Source organism: Hyaena hyaena, unplaced genomic scaffold (genome assembly GCF_003009895.1).
Source record: "Hyaena hyaena isolate Hyena2069 unplaced genomic scaffold, ASM300989v1 scaffold_1428, whole genome shotgun sequence".
NCBI classification, from domain to species: Eukaryota; Metazoa; Chordata; class Mammalia; order Carnivora; family Hyaenidae; genus Hyaena; species Hyaena hyaena.
The window spans coordinates 21,232-38,025 of NW_024082051.1; the positions used below are offsets into that span (position 1 = coordinate 21,232).

Consider the following 16,794-nt stretch of genomic DNA (forward strand, 5'->3'; position numbering starts at 1 on the left):
AAAAAAAAAAAAAAAAAAAAAAAATTAACAGTAGAACTCCAATAGGACCCAGCAATAGTACTGCTAGGAATTTACCCAAGAGATACAGGAGTGCTGATGTACAGAGGTACATGTATCCCAATATTCATAGCAGCACTTTCAACAATAGCCAAATCATGGAAAGAGCCTAAGTGTCCAACAACTGAGGAATGGATCAAGATGTTGTTTAGGGGAGCCCCGGTGGCTCAGTCGGTTAAATGTCTGACTTTTGCTCAGGTCATGATCTTGCAGTTCATGAGTTCAAGCCCCACATTGGGCTCTGTGCTGACAGCTCAGAGCCTGGAGCTTGCTTCAGATTCTGTCTCTCTCTCTCTCTGCCCCTCTCCCACTCACTCATGCTCTTTCTCTCTCTCTCAAAAATAAACAAAGATTAAAAAAAAAGATGTGGTTTATCTATACAATGGAATACTACATGGCAATGAGAAAGAATGAAATCTGGCCCATTTGTAGCAACGTGGATGGAAGTTGAGGGTTTTATGCTGAGCAAAGTAAGTCAGGCAGAGAAAGACAGATACCATATGTTTTCACTTGTAAGTGGATCAGGAGAAACTTAACAGAGTACCCTGGGGGAGGAGAAGTGGAAAACTAGTTGGGGAGAGGGAGGGAGGCAAACCTTGAGAGACTCTTGAATGCTGAGAACAAACTGAGGGCTGATGGGGGTGGGTGAGAGGGGAAGGGGGATGATGGGCATGGAGGAGGGCACTTGTTGGGATGAGCACTGGGTGTTATATGGAAACTAACTTGACAATAAACTATGAAAGAAAAAATTTTTTTAATAAAAAATAAACCACTTAAAAAAAAAAAGGTTCTGAATAGACATTTCTCCAAAGATACGAAATGGCCCATAAGTATGTGAAAAGATGCTCAGCATCATTAGCTTAATCCTGGAATTGCAAATCTAAACCTCAATGAAATACCAGTCTATGCCCACTTTGGATGACTATAATCAAAAAGACACACAGTAATAGGTGTTGACAAGGATGTGGAAAAGTTGGAACCCATATACACTGTTGGAAAGAATGCAAGATGTTTTGTCCACTTTGAAAAACAGTCTAGGAGAGGGGCCAAGATGGCAGAAGGGCATGTAAGGTTTTTCTTTGCATCTCTTGTCCCTGAAATGCAGCCAGATCAACACTAAAGACAATTTTGCGCACCTAGATAACTGATTTGAAAATTAACACAACGATCTGCACAACCTGAACAACAGAACTCAGCAAGAACACAGAATGGAGAGGTGAACTGGAGAAGAGAGAAACCATGGAGGGCAGAGAGCTGTTTTTACTTGCAGAGAGAGGAAGAAGAGCGGGGAGAGTACAGAAAAAGCAACCCTCCCAAAAAGGCAGCTGGAGAGAAAAAGAGAAACAGCCACAAGGATTCAACAAAAAAGGGAGAAAGGAGAACAGAGAGGGTTTAAATACATTAAGACTCTATAAACAGGGGGAGTGCAGAGTCTGAAACTCCACAGCTAGATACACGGCGGTGCTCTGGTGGGAAGAGCGAATCCCTGAGAGCACATAGTAAGATCTGAGGGGTCCAAGGGCCACACGGGGGGAGACAGTTCCCTTGCTGGGAGGACATTTGGTAGAGGATGTGCGGACTCCTCACAGGCAAAAGTCCCAGTGGACCCCAGAGAACAGCCACATTAACTGGTGTTGGAGCGAGGATGTTAAGGGTGAAGCCTTGCATCAGATGTATGTTGTGATTTTCCATAATCCCTGAATGTGTCTGCTACACGATCACGTGAACTTTTTCTGGGGCGGGCTGGTCCACCGTCTCTGGGCGGCAACAGCAGCACAGTCTTGCAAATGTTTCTGGGGACAGGCCAGCACCTGGCCATTGCTCAGTGAGACCATCTCACACAGAATCCGAACAGGTCAAAGCCATAGTCCCTCAGAAATGAGGGGTTGGGAAACAGCTGCATCTGAGATAAATCTCAGAAGGGAGGTGCCACCTGGTAGCTTCACAGCTTGGTCATAGTGTAGAAGTGGGGAGTGGACAGATGCCAGAAACAAAGGAGAGGTACTTGATTGCCAGTTGGGGAGACCAGAGTTCTGGTACTAGAGCCTGGGTAGCTGGGTTAGCCATTTTCACCTCTCCCACACATGTGCATACACGCCCACGGGCACCACAGCAATCCACCCCAGTAGGCTAAGCAGCACTATCTAGTGAAGAACACAGCCGTTACACTAAGACCTCTCTAACCTGGCCAACTGTGCTCTTGAGGACCACCACAAGGCTCTCCACCTGCTTGGATGGACTATAAAGTGCTTCACAGTTTGAGTTCTAGAGAAAACTGGATGTAATTTCAATCATATTTGATTCTGTTCACTGGGCCATCATTCAATTTTTTTTCTCTTTCTTTTCTTATTCTTGAATACAGAAAGAGAAAAAATTTATTTTTATTTTCCATTTTTATTAAAAAGATTTTTATGTAGCTTTTTTCTACTATGCTTTTTACTATTATGTAAAATTTTTATATTCTATTTACCTCAATCATTTCATTTTACTTTTTTATTCTATTCATTTTTTCTAATTTTCAAACATTTTCCTTCCCCCCTCCCTTTTTCTTTTATCTTTCCCTTTTATCAAAACACACCTAGGATCTAGGATCCTTTATTTGATATTTTTGTGTTGTTTTTAATTTTCATCTTTTTTACTTTATTAATTCCTTTTCTTCCTTCAAAATGACGAATCGAAGGAACTGACCCCAAAAGAAAGAACAGGAAGAAATGACAGCCAGGGATGTAATCAACACAGATACAAACAAGATGTCCGAATCAATATTTAGAATCACAATAATGAGAATACTCGCTGGCGTTGAAAAGAGATTAGAATCCCTTTCTGTAGAGATAAGAGAAGTAAAGCTAGTCAGAATGAAATAAAAAAATGCTATAACTGAGATGCAATCTCGAATGATTGCCACAGTGGCAAGGATGGATTGAAGCAGAGGAGCATGCATCAGTGATACAGAGACAAGATTATAGAGAATAATGAAGCAGAAAAAAAGAGAGAGAGAGAGAGAATCTAAGGCAAAAGAGCACAATATATGCATTAGAGAACCCAGACTCATTAAAAAGGAGTAACATCAGAATCACAGGGGTCCCAGAAGATGAACAGAGAGAAAAAGAGATAGAACGGTTACGTAAGCAAATCATAGCAGGAAACTTTCCTAACCTATGAAAAGATACAGACATCAAAATCCAGGAAGCACAGAGAACTCCCATTAGATTGAACAAAAACTGACCATCAACAAGGCGTATCATAGTCAAATTCACAAAATACTCAGGCAGGGGAAAAGAATCATGAAAGCAATAAGGGAAAAAAAGTCCTTAACCTACAAGGGAAGACAAATCAGGTTTGCAGCAGAGCTATCCACAGAAACTTAGCAGGCCAGAAAGGAGTAATATGATATATTCAATGTGCAGAACCAGAAAAATATACAGCCAAGGATTCTTTATCCAGCAAAGCTGTCATTCAAAACAGAAGAAGGGATATAAAGTTTCCCAAACAAAAATTAAAGGAGTTCAGGACCACCAAATCAACCCTGCAAGTAATTTTAAGGGGGACTTTCTAAGGGGAGAAGACAGTGGCGGGGGGAACCAGAAAAGAACAAAAGCAACAAAGACTAGAAAGGACCAGAGAACACCACCAGAAACAAACTCTACTGCAACATAATGGCAATAAATTCATATCTTTTAGTACTCCCTCTAAATGTCAATGGACTAAATGCTCCAATTAAAAGACATAAGGTAACAGAAAGGAGGGTAAGAAAACAAGATCCATGTATACGCTGTTTATAAGAGACCCATTTTAGCCATAAAGACAACTTCAGATTGGAAGTAAGGGGATGGAGAAGCATTTATCATGTTAATAGTCGCCAAAAGAAAGCCAGAGTATCCATACTTATTTCAGAAAATCTAGATTTTAAAACAAAGATTGTGACAAGGAATGAAGAAAGGAATTACATCATAATTAAGGGGTCTATCCACCAAGAAGATCTAACAACTGTAAACATTTATGTTCCAAATGTGGAGCACCCAAATATATAAATTAATCTAAACATAAATTCATTGATAATAATACCATAATAGTAGGGGACTTCAACACCCCCACTTATAGCAATGGACAGATCATCTAAACAGAAAATCAACACAGAAACAATGGCTTTGAATGACACACTGGACCAATGGACTTAACAGATATATACAGAACATTTCATCCTAAAGCAGCAGAATACACATTCTTCTCCCGTGCACGTGGAACATTCTCCAGAATAGACCACATACAGGGACACAAATCAGCCCTCAACAAGTACAAAAAGATCGAGATCATACTGTGCATATTTTCAGACCACAACACTATGAAACTTGAAATCAACCACAAAAAAAAAAAAAAAAAGAAAGATAACAACTACTTAGAGACTAAAGAACATCCTACTAATGAATGAACAGGCTAACCAAGAAGTTAAGAGGAAATTTTAAAGTACATGGAAGCCAATGAAAATGTTAACACCACAGCCCAAAACCTCTGGGACACAGCAAAGGTGGTCATAATAGGGACCTTTCTAAAGAAGGAAAAAAGGTCTCAGATATACAACCTGCCCTTACACCTTAAAGAGCTGGAAAAAGAACAGCAAATAATACCCAAAACAGCAGAAGGCAGGAAATAATAAAGATCACAGCAGAAAGCAATGCTATTGAAATAAAAACAAAACAAAACAGTAGAAGAGATCAATGAAACCAAAAGCTGGTTCTTTGAAAGAATTAACAAAACTGATAAACCACAAACAACTCTGATCAAAAATAAAAAGGGAAGGACCCAAATAAATAAAATCAAGAATGAAAGGAAAAATCACAACTAAAATAGCAAAAATACAAACAGTAAGAGATTATGAGTAATTATAGGCAAATAAAATGGGAAATCTGGAATAGACAAATTCATAGAAAGATATAAACTACCAAAACTGAAACAGGAAGATACAGAAAATTTGAACAGACCCATAAACAGTAAGGAATCAAATGAGTAATAAAAAATCTCCCAAAAAGAAAGAGTCCAGGGCTGGATGGCTACCAAGGGAATTCTACCAAACATTTAAAGAAGAATTAACGCCTATTCATTTGAAGCTGTTCCAAAAAAGAGAAATGGAAGGAAAGCTTCCAAACTCTTTCTATGAAGCCAGCATTACCTTGATTCCAAAACCAAAGATGCCACTAAAAAGGAGAACTACAGAACAATTTCCCTGATGAACATGGATGCAACAATTCTTAACAAGATACTAACCAAGTGGATCCAAAAATACATTAAAAGAATTATTTACCACAATCAAGTGGGTGGGATTTATACCTGGGATGCAAGGCTGGTTCAATATCCACAAAACAATCAATGTGACTCATCACATCAATAAAAGAAAGGACAAGAACCACATGACCTCAACAGATGCAGAGAAAGCATTTGACAAACTATAGCATCCTTTCTTGATAAAAACCCTCAAGAAGTAGGGATAGAAAGATCATACCTGGAGATCATAAAAGCCATATATGAAAGACCCAATACTAATATCATCCTCAATGGGGGAAAACTGAGAGCTTTCCCCTGAAGGTCAGGAACATGGCAGGGATGTCCACTCTCACCACTGTTACTCAACATAGTATTGGAAAGTCTTAGCCTCAGCAATAAAACAACACAAAGGAATATAAGGCATCCAAATTGGCAAGGAGGAAGTTGAACTTTCACTCTTCGCAGATGACATGATACTCTATATGGAGAACCCAAAAGAGTCCACCAAAATACTGCTAGCACTGAATTCAGCAAAGTGGCAGGATATAAAATCAATGCACGGAAATTGGTTGCATTCCTATACACCAACAAGGAAGCAGCAGGAAGAGAAATCAAGGAATCGATCCCATTTACAATTGCACCAAAAAACATGAAATACCTAGGAATAAACATAACAAAGGTGAAAAATCTATACACTACACACTTTCTATATAGAAAGCTGATGAAGGAAATTGAAGAAGACACAGAAAAAAGGAAAAATAGTCCATGCTCCTGGATAGGAACATATATTGTTAAAATGTCAATACTACCCAAAGCAATCTACATATTCAGTGCAATCCCTATCAAAATAACACCAACAGGGGCGCCTGGGTGGCTTAGTTGGTTAAGCGTCCGACTTTCGCTTAGGTCATGATCTCACAGTTCGTGGGTTCGAGCCCCGCGTCGGGTTCTGTGCTGGCTGTCAGCTCAGAGCCTGGAGCCTGTTTCAGTCTGTGACTCCCTCTCTCTCTGACCCTCCTCTGCTCACACTGTCTCTCTGTCTCTCTCCTAGAAATAAATAAAAACATTAAAAAAAAAATAATAACACCAACATTCTTCACAGAGCTAGAGGAAACAATCCTAAAATTTTTATGTAACCAGAAAAGACTCTGAATAGCCAAAACAATCTTGAAAAAAACCAAAGCAGGAGGCATCACAATCCTGGACTTCAAGCTGCATTACAAAGCTGTAATCATCAAAACAGTATGGTGCTGGCATAAAAACAGACACTCAGATCACTGGAACAGAATAGAGAACCCAGAAATGGACCCACAAACGTATGGCCAACTCATCTTTGACAAAGCAGGAAAGACTATCCAATGGAAAAAGACAATCTCTTCAGCAAGTGGTGCTGGGAAAACTAGACAGCGACATGCAGAAGAATGAACCTGAACCACTTTCTCACACCATGCACGAAAATAAACTCAAAATGGATGAAAGACCTAAACGTAAGACAGGAAGCCATCAAAATCCTCGAGGAGAAAGCAGGCAAAAACCTCTTTGACCTCGGCCGCAGTAACTTCTTATTCAACACATCTTTGGAGGCAAGGGAAACAAAAGTGAAAATGAACTATTGGAATCTCGCCAAAATAAAAAGCTACTGCACAGCAAAGGAAACAATCAGCAAAACTAAAAGTGAACTGACAGAATGGGAGAAGATATTTGCAAACAATGTATCAGATAAAGGATTAGTGTCCAAAATCCATAAAGAACTTATCAAACTCAACATCCAAAAAACATATAACCCAGTGAAAAAATGGGCTAAAGATATGAACAGACTCTTCTCCAAAGAAGACACACAGATGGCTAACAGACACATGAAAAGATGCTCAATATCACTCACCATCAGAGAAATACAAATCAAAACCACAATTAGATACCACCTCACACCTGTCAGAATGGCTAACATTAATAACTCAGGCAACAGCAGATGTTGGCAAGGATGTAGAGAAAGAGATCTCTTTTGCACTGCTGGAGGGAATGCAAACTGGTGCAGCCATTCTGGAAAACTGTATGGAGGTTCCTCAAAAACTTAAAAATAGAACTACCCTCTGACCCAGCAATTACACTATTAGGTATTTATTCAACGGATAAAGGTGTATGGTTTCAAAGGGGCACATTGCACCCCAGTGTTTATAGCAACACTATCGACAATAGCCAAAGTATGGGAAGAGCCCAAATGTCCATCAACGGATGAATGAATAAAGAAGATGTGGTATACACACACACACACACACACACATACAATGGAGTATTATTCAGAAATCAAAAAAGAACGAAATCTTGCCATTTGCAACTTCGTGGACGGAACTAGAGGGGATCATGCTTAGCGAAATTAGAGAAAAACAAGTATCATATGACTTCACTCATAAGAGGAATTTAAGACACAAAACAGATGGAACACAAGACAAGGGAAGCAAAAATAATGAAAAAATAGGGAAGGGAACAAAACATGAAAGATTCTTAAATATAGAGAACAAATAGAGGGTTACTAGAGGGGTTGTGGGAGGGGGTATGAGCTAAAAATGGGTAAGGGGTATTAAGAAATCTACTCCTGAAATCATTGTTGCACTATATGCTAACTAACTTGGATCTAAATTTAAAAATAAATAATTAAATGGTAGAAAGAAAGAAAGAAAGAGTCTGGCCATCCCTCAAAGAGTTAAACACAGAGCCACAATGGGATCAAGCAATTAAATTTCTAGGTATACATCCAACAGAAATGAAAGTTTCACCCATACAATCTTTTTCACAAATTTTCTCAGCAGCATTATTCATGATAGCCAAAAGTAGAAAAACCTAAAATGTCTATCAGGTGATGACTAGATAAACAAAATGTGATAGATAGATAGATAGATAGATAGATAGATAGATAGAAAGAAAGAGATGGATATGTCTATATAATGGAATTATTATTCAGTAATAAAATGTTATAAAGTACTGAAATATGATACAACATGGATGAACCTTAAAAATACATTAACTCAAAGAAGCTAGTTGCCAAAAGTACATGTATTATATGATTCCATATTTATGAAAAGTCCAGAATGGGCAAATCTATAAAGACAGAAATATTAGTGGTTATTTAAGGTATGGGAAGGTGGAATAGAAACTGACAACTAATGTTAGGGGGTTTTCTTAAAGAGGGACAAAAATATTCTAAAACTGGACTGTAGTAATAGGTCCACAACCCAGTGAAAATTTAAAAATACTTCATTATAAACACTCTGAATGAACTGTATAGCATGAAAATTATATCACAATAAACTGCTTAAAATTGAAGAGAAAAATAATTTTTAAATAATTCTCTTACAAGTAATTGAAACAATAAGAAGGATGTTATAACATTAAGATGTACTTAAAGTGCTTCCTCTAATGCTTGAACTTAAGGAATAGCAAACCCCTTAGCCTATTTTAAATAGACTCCACTAACAAATCATAGTTTAAGAATACTAGACTTTTTCCAAAGCAGAAACACTTTCAGATATAAAGTTCTATGATATGATAGTTAAGCAAACCTAAGTGATTGCAAATCCTGTGAAATACCAACAGAGTACACACACACACACACACACACACACACACACACACACACACGATGATGAAGAAGAGAGAGGAGGAAGAAAAGAGCATGGGAAAATAAGTATCCTGTCAGAACAAATCTGCATCTTATTCTATAATATACAGTAACTTTCAAAACTTGAGACTTCTCGGAGTAAAGCACTATAATTTATGCTTTACTGTGCTAACCACCCATGAGGAATAATTTTGCCTTGCTGTATTAAATAAATACAAACCAAAATTACTAAAGCAACACCCATAATTCTTTTTTAATGTTTTATTTATTTCTGAGAGAGAAAGAGAGACAGTGTGAGCAGCGGAGGGTCAGAGAGAGAGGGAGACACAGAATCTGAAGCAGGCTCCAGGCTCTGAGCTAACCGTCAGCACAGAGCCCAACACGGCGCTCAAACCCACAAACCATGTGATCATGACCTGAGCTGAAGTCGGACGCTCAACCAACTGAGCCACCCAGGTGCCCCACAACACCCATAATTTATCAGGTACTTAAATAACCTCAAAATGATATAAAATTATCCTGGCACATGACCAATGGTCAGTGTGAAGTGCTAGGTATCTATTTACTAGTTATGAAAGTAATATTTCAAATTCTTAAATATCAAACAAAAGAAAAACCTTTGTCCAGTGTACTCACCCTATGTCTAAACTCACCTATACACTCACCTATATTCTAATTAAAATCAGTATTTCTTTTTTTTTTTAAATTTTTAAATGTTTTATTTATTTCTAGGAGAGAGAGAGAGAGACAGCGTGAGCAGGAGAGGGTCAGAGAGAGAGGGAGTCACAGACTCTGAAACAGGCTCCAGGCTCTGAGCTGGCAGTCAGCACAGAGCCCAACGCGGGGCTCGTACCCACGAACCGTGAGATCATAATCTAAGCGAAAGTCGGACGCTTAACCGACTAAGCCACCCAGGCGCCCCTTTTTCTTTTCAAATCCCCATCCCAGTCTGACAATATGAAGTGTTGGTGAGAATGTACGATCACAGAATGCTGTGACACACAGCTGACACGGATACAACCCTGTGGAGAGGAAGCTGGCAATATTCAATCAAGCTGAAGGCAAGCCCTACACTTCAGCTGATACTCCACCTCGAGGTGGCTGTCCTGGAGCTACTCAGAGTATGTTCCATGGAATAATGCCAGGCCTTGAGCTAATTTTTTTGCTGGTCCACCACAAGACAGACATAGAAATGGAGAGTGTTTCAAGAGTTCTATGGTAATTTGACAGAGAAATTTTTGTTCAAGAAATCTTTATATAGTAAAACCTTGGCTTGCGAGCATAATTCATTCCAGAAACGTGCTTGTAATCCAAAGCAACTATATATCAAATTTCCCCATAAGAAATAATGGAAACTCAGATGATTCATTCCACAACCCAAAAATATTCATATAAAAATGATTACGATAATATAAAATAATAAAGAAAATACAAAATATAAACAAAAATAAACAAATTAACCTGCACTTACCTTTGAAAACTTTCATGGCTGGTGTGAGGGAGACAAGAGAGGAGGGTTATTGTGTAGGATGACTTTCACCATCACTAACAGATGGTGACTACAATACAGTATTAATAAACTCTTGTCATATACTGTATTTAATGTAACTGGCACTAAGGCAGTAAAGGAAAGGGTCTATATCTGCTGGCAGCCTGACCTAGAATGAAGCAAAGCATTTCTAAGCTCACTTTTGTCTGGAAAAGCAAAGGACTGTCCATAGGTGCTTTGAAGTGACAAAAAATACACTAGTGCCAATTGTGGGCACCTTCCAACGTTCTGAAAAATCACTGATTTCTGCCAAACACCACGGCCTGAAACTGAGCATCCAAGCATGGAAGACAATCACCCACAATCCCACAGTGAGAAAGAGACAGAGAGAGAGAGAGAGAGAGAGAGAGAGAGAGAGAGAGAGAGAGAGAGAACCACCATTGGCTCAGTGGTGGTCATGTGCCATTCAGCATCACATAATACTTGCATTGCAAGACATTGCTCATTATCAAGTTAAAATTTATTAGAAATGTTTGCTCATCTTGCAGAACACTCACAGAACAAGTTACTCGCAATCCAAGGTTTTACTTTATTTTCTTAGTAATTTTTATTGTATTTTACAAAAGTACTGATCTACAACATATTGGAATCAACATCCAACCAATCAACACTCAAGTCTTAAGAAGCACTGCTCTAGGGCAGAAGAATACTTGTATAAGAATGTCCACTGTAGCAATCTTTTCAGTGAAAACTGAAATCGGCCTAAATGCCCAGCAAGTGAAAAACAGAATATTAAAAGGAACAATCTAAGCTAAATGACTCAACATGGATGAAGCTCAAAAATCAGACATGACTCCACATAAAAATGATACAATATAGAGGTATACACACACGACACACGTGCGTAGTTAAAGCATAACAATCATGCATGGAAATGATAAACACCAAATTCAAGATGATGAGACTACCTCGCAGGAAAGTAAAAGGGGAAACTGGGGAAAGGTACACAGAGTTACTACTTATAATATAGTCTTTCTTTAAAAAAAGGCTGTTACAAACAAGACCAAAATGCTAATTTTTGACAAGGCAAAATGGATGATGTTGGTTATATCATTTTCTAAAACTTGTCTATATATTATTTCTTTTAAAAAACACCAAAAATGAAAACAATGAGAAAAGTGGTAATAAACTGACAGAAACTGCTACACAGGGAAAGATTATCAGAGGTAAAAAAAAAAGGGGGGGGAGGGAAAGAATTCAGATTGGAGAACCAGGAAGTCTTCTTGAAGAAAGTGACCTTTACACTGAAAAAGGAAGAATCTGTAAGGATTAGCCAGAGTGGGGGTGATGTTCAGACAGGAACAACAGTGTAATCGTCCTAAGGCAAAATGAAAGGTGTGCAGGGCAGTGTGGACCCTGCGAGTCCTAATGAACCATGGCAAAAAGCATGTACATTGTGGGTGAAGTCATTAAAGGACCTTAAAGCACAGAAGTGACATAACAGAATTTGTATTTTAGAAATATCCTTCTGGCTGTTTGCTTTGGAAAGACTGGAGGAGGTAAGAAAGTAGAAACACAGAGGTTGTTGAAAGACAAGAGATGATGGTCAACATTCATTTGGTGGCAATGTAAATAGAAATATAAGATGTCCAAAAATGGACAAGACACCCATGAGATCAGATAAACTTGTTAGAGATGTGTTTGAAATTTAATCCTGAATTTCTTAGTTCTTGCAACAATGCAGAACCCATCATTAATTACTTAATTTACAGAGTCTATAATATGAAAGCAAACCAGCAGTTGAGAAGAACAGCTACTCCTGGTAGAGAAATTTAACAAAAATACCTCATAAAAGCAATACAGTGTGTCGCAAAAGAAACTCCCTAAACAATATCCTTATGTATGTTCAAAATGTTTTATAATCCTGCTTCTATCACATCTCTTAATATTACTGTTACAGAAATACTTAGGTATGCACACTGTAAGTTCTAGTATAACCACTGAAACAACAAAAATAGAATGAAAAAGGGGCGCCTAGGTGGCTTAGTTGGTTAAGCGTCCGACTTTCGCTTGGGTCATGATCTCACGGTTCGTGGGTTTGAGCCCCGCGTCGGGCTCTGTGCTGACTGCCAGCTCAGAGCCTGGAGCCTGTTTCAGAGTCTGTGACTCCCTCTCTCTCTGACCCTCCCCTGCTCACGTTGTCTCTCTCTCTCTCCTAGAAATAAATAAAACATTAAAAAAAAAAATAGAATGAAAAAATTTTAATCCAGCACATTCAGCAGGGAGGCACCAGCCATTCTGGAGCCTAGCTGTGGGTCTGCACACTAGACTGAGATTGGGGGCTAGAGGGTTGGCTTTACGTATACAAGGTTCAATTTGTTGCCAGAGAGAATTACAAATGTGTGACAGATGAAATATGGAATAAACTCTACTGTGTTGGAATAGTGTGTTGGTATAAACTCATGGTTTTTAACAGATGATAGATAAGGCGGGTATATAAATAGATAGGAAAGAGAGAGGGAGGCTAGGTGTACACACATGATACACTGGGTAAAATTATACAAAAAAAGGGGGGTATATAAAAGAATAGTTTTAAGACGTTAATTACACTAGTGAGGAAAAGGAACACAGGGATGGGGAGGAGCACACAAGAAGTTAAGGATATTGATAATGTTCTGTTTCCTAAGATAGATGATGTTCATTTTATTATTATTATGTTATTACACTTCTTAACATACATTTTGCATGTGAGTGTTCTCTCAACATGGCATAGCAAGAGGCTAGAGTTAAGTCTTAACATGAGCCTTAACAACCCAACCAGACTGGAAATTCAGCCTTTCCACTAACTTCCAGGAAGAGCATGTCATTGTGGTTTATTTGCTTTAAACAGACAACAATGCTCAACCGTGACTGTTTGTTCTAATATAGACACACTTGTTCCTCAAAGCCTCCCCTTCATGAATATTCATCCTTTCGATCTCACCAAATGTACCTTAACCTTAAAAAATAATAACATTCACACTTGTGGGGATGAGCACTGGGTGTTATGTGGAAACTAATTTGACAATAAACTATTTGTTAAGAGAAAAAAAAAGAAAGCTTAAAACAGAGTATATTCAATAAAATTTTACCTTTCTTGACAAAGCAGAAAAAAAAATATATATATTTTAAAAAAAAACAAAAACAAAGTGAACCATTGGGCATATCAAAACCTGACCTCTCATTAATGGCTTAATTTGCAACACAATAGCAAAATAGCCAGGCTATTAAATGGTTCATTCAAATATTAATCATCTGGACATATTCCAAAATATTACCATGATTGGATTTTTAAAATTGATTTGGCAGTGTTACTTCTAATTACATCATGTCTAAAAGCAGATTGAAGGCCTACGAAGTAAACATCTGAACACTGGGAATAAAGTAAGCCTGAAGTCACAGGCCTTGTCATGGTTATCCTTGTGAACTTAAATGATTCTTCTATGAATGGCTCTCCGTTAAGTAGACCTATCACTAATTTCATTTCAAAACACCAGTATGGTTGATTGAATCATTATTTACTTTTAGTTTGGTTTAATATTAAAATGATTAAAGTTTGAATAAATCTTTTAAAATATGAAAAAAAAATAATATTCAAAGAGATTTCACCAAATAAGGATTCAACTAAAATATGACTACTGAAGCAATTAATAAAACCCTTAAGAGAACTGCTGTCATCACATCTATCTAGGCTGGCATATAAGGGTTTTTTACAGACAGGTTGATTTATAAGAGGAAAACAGAAGATATATTTCTTTTAGACTTTCAGCTAAACAAAGGTCCGTTTTGTATTTTAACTTTCTCCTGACTATATATTATTTTATAAAAATGACTTACCATTCCACTGGAATTATTAATTCCATTCATATTAATTTTGGTTACAAATCTAACTGATGGAGGAGCTTCTGGGTATTTAGGTCCACATTCTACTTTCAGGCTATATATTCTGTTTTCATAATTTGTCTGGAAGGCAAAAAATATATATAATAATATTCAACAGCTAATAAAGAGGAAAAGTACAATATGAATATATTTAATATTACTTTATGATAAATAATTTATTTTTTTTTACATTCAAATTTATTTGATAAGCAAACCATCTATAGATTTCACTTACCCAAATTGATCCACAGCTTCCTTTCCCTTAAGTAAGAACTATTCATTCCCAAGTGGAGTCAGATCTGGGATATTAAACTACTGTAATTTAAAATTTATGCAACAATCTTGTACATATTATTTCAACACTTAAAAAGAACCACCTGTATGAAAGTCCACCAAGTTTAACAGCCCACATCCATTAACATGCCCAGTATTTGGATATGTACAGAAAGGACTAACATCAGAGAGATCTCAAGGAAATCATCCAGTCTGTAGTACTTCAATCTGGATGCACATTAACCTCTCTACAAAATTTGCTTTAAGAAATAAGAACAATGGGGGCACATGGGTGGCTCAGTTGTTTAAGGGTCCAACTCTTGGTTTCGCCTCAGGTCATGATCTCACAGTTGATGGGTTTGAGACCCATGTCAGGCTCCATGCTGCCTGCTTCGAATTCTCTCTCCTCTCTCTGCCCCTCCCCTGTTCCCTCGGTTTCTTTCTCTCTCAAAATAAATACTTTAATAAATAAATACTAAAAATAAGAGTAATAGCCCTCAAGAAATACTATAATGTTAAAAATACTCAAAGTATGTGGAAACAACCAGAACTCTCAAACTTCACTGTGAGTAGAGGATGGTACAACCATTTAGGAAACAATTTGGCATTTTCTTATAAAGATAATTAAGTGTATACCTACCTACCCTATGATGTAGCAATTCCATTCCCAGGCATTTTATCAAAAAAAAAAAAAAAAAAAAAATGGAAACAAGCATGTTCACAAAAGACTTTTAAAAGAATGCTCATAGCAGCTTTATTTCAAATAACCACAAAGTAGATAAAATCCAAATACCATGAACACAACTGATAAATACATTATGGTATATATCCATACAGTAAAATACTACTCAGTAATGAAATGAAACACTACTACTACTGTATGGAACAACACAACAAAATCTGAGACATTGTGCTGAGTCACAATAAGCAAACCGGTAAATACACACACTGCAAGATTCCACTTACACAAAATTCTACAACATGCAAAACCGCTCCTGAGTGAGGAGCAGTGGCTGGGGGGAGGTGGGAAAGGGCACAGCTGACTGAAATAGTCTATATCCAGACAGGAATATAGGCAACAAGGTACATTTGTGGAAACTCATGGTAAAATTGTGCATCTCCTACATGTAAATTATACCTCAACTTTTTAAAATTAAGTTAAAAAACTCTAAGCTAGGTTTTTAGAGTAAACATCATCTTAACTCAGGACACCTTGGTCTAATTTTATCACTTCAAATTAAAAAAAAAAAAAACAGCCACATCTTCTGTTATCTAATCAATAATAAAATAAAAAACAGTAAAAAGAGAAATATTTACAAAATATATACTATAGTCAGGTACTTTCCTATTGTCTAATTATTAAGTCACTTAATTCTCCAAATTTAATAGGCATAGTAGCTCCATTTACCTTATAAGGAAAACTTGGAAAAGTCACTAAACCTCTAATGCTAAAAAAATATTGTTTCAGAAAATTTAAAACACAAACATGTATGGAAAAACAAAATTGCTGATCAAAGCACTAGAATAACAAAAAAAAATGAGGGATCTTAATAATGCATTAAAAAATTCAAAAACCCGTAACCAAGTAAAAGTATAATAAGGTAAAAATTTTCCCATTATGCTGGTTAGATGTAGATACCTGAAGCTCGGGACAAACTACTCTAAATACAGCACCTCCTAAAGAGAAAACAACTAAGGTGAGACAGTAACTCCTGCAGGTTTTATTAAAAGGCAACTGAATGAGTGCACAAGCCCTCACCCTCACTGGGTTCCACACGTCTCTGAGGAAGTTGAAAGATGGTGACAGAAGGCAGAAAACTCACTGGCTGTGCCTTTGTAAGGTGCTCCCCTCTTGCCCCTTTCTTGCTTCCAAAGGAAGTAAGAAGAACCTTCAAGACGACTACTCTCAGAAAGGGGAAGGCCCAGGGGCCTGGGGGGGCTCGGTCAGTTAAGCACCTGATTTCAGCTCAGGCCAAAATCTCAAGGTTCGTGGGTTCAAGCCCCACATCGGGTTCTGTGCTGACAGCTCAGAGCCTGGAGCCTGCTTTAGATTCTGTGTCTCCCTCCCTCTCTGCCTCTCTCCTGCTCATACTCCATCTCTTTCTTTCTCAAAGATAAAAATGTCCAAAAATTAAAAAAAATAAAAAAAAAAAAGGGAAGGAAGGAAGAAAGACTGATG

General features: G+C 37.6%; 1 protein-coding gene across 2 annotated transcripts in view; it reads right to left on the reverse strand.

Moving 5' to 3' along the window:
* The window catches only part of UBE2V2 (ubiquitin conjugating enzyme E2 V2), a 58,870-nt gene that overhangs the window by 12,163 nt on the left and 29,913 nt on the right, over nt 1-16,794 (reverse strand). The window contains exon 3 of one of the 2 annotated variants that reach the window (XM_039223657.1): nt 14,298-14,423. The exons of the other annotated variant lie outside the window; for it this stretch is intronic. Coding sequence (XP_039079588.1) covers nt 14,298-14,423 — 126 coding nt within the window. The remainder of the gene's footprint in view (nt 1-14,297; nt 14,424-16,794) is intronic. 2 annotated transcript variants of the gene reach the window in all.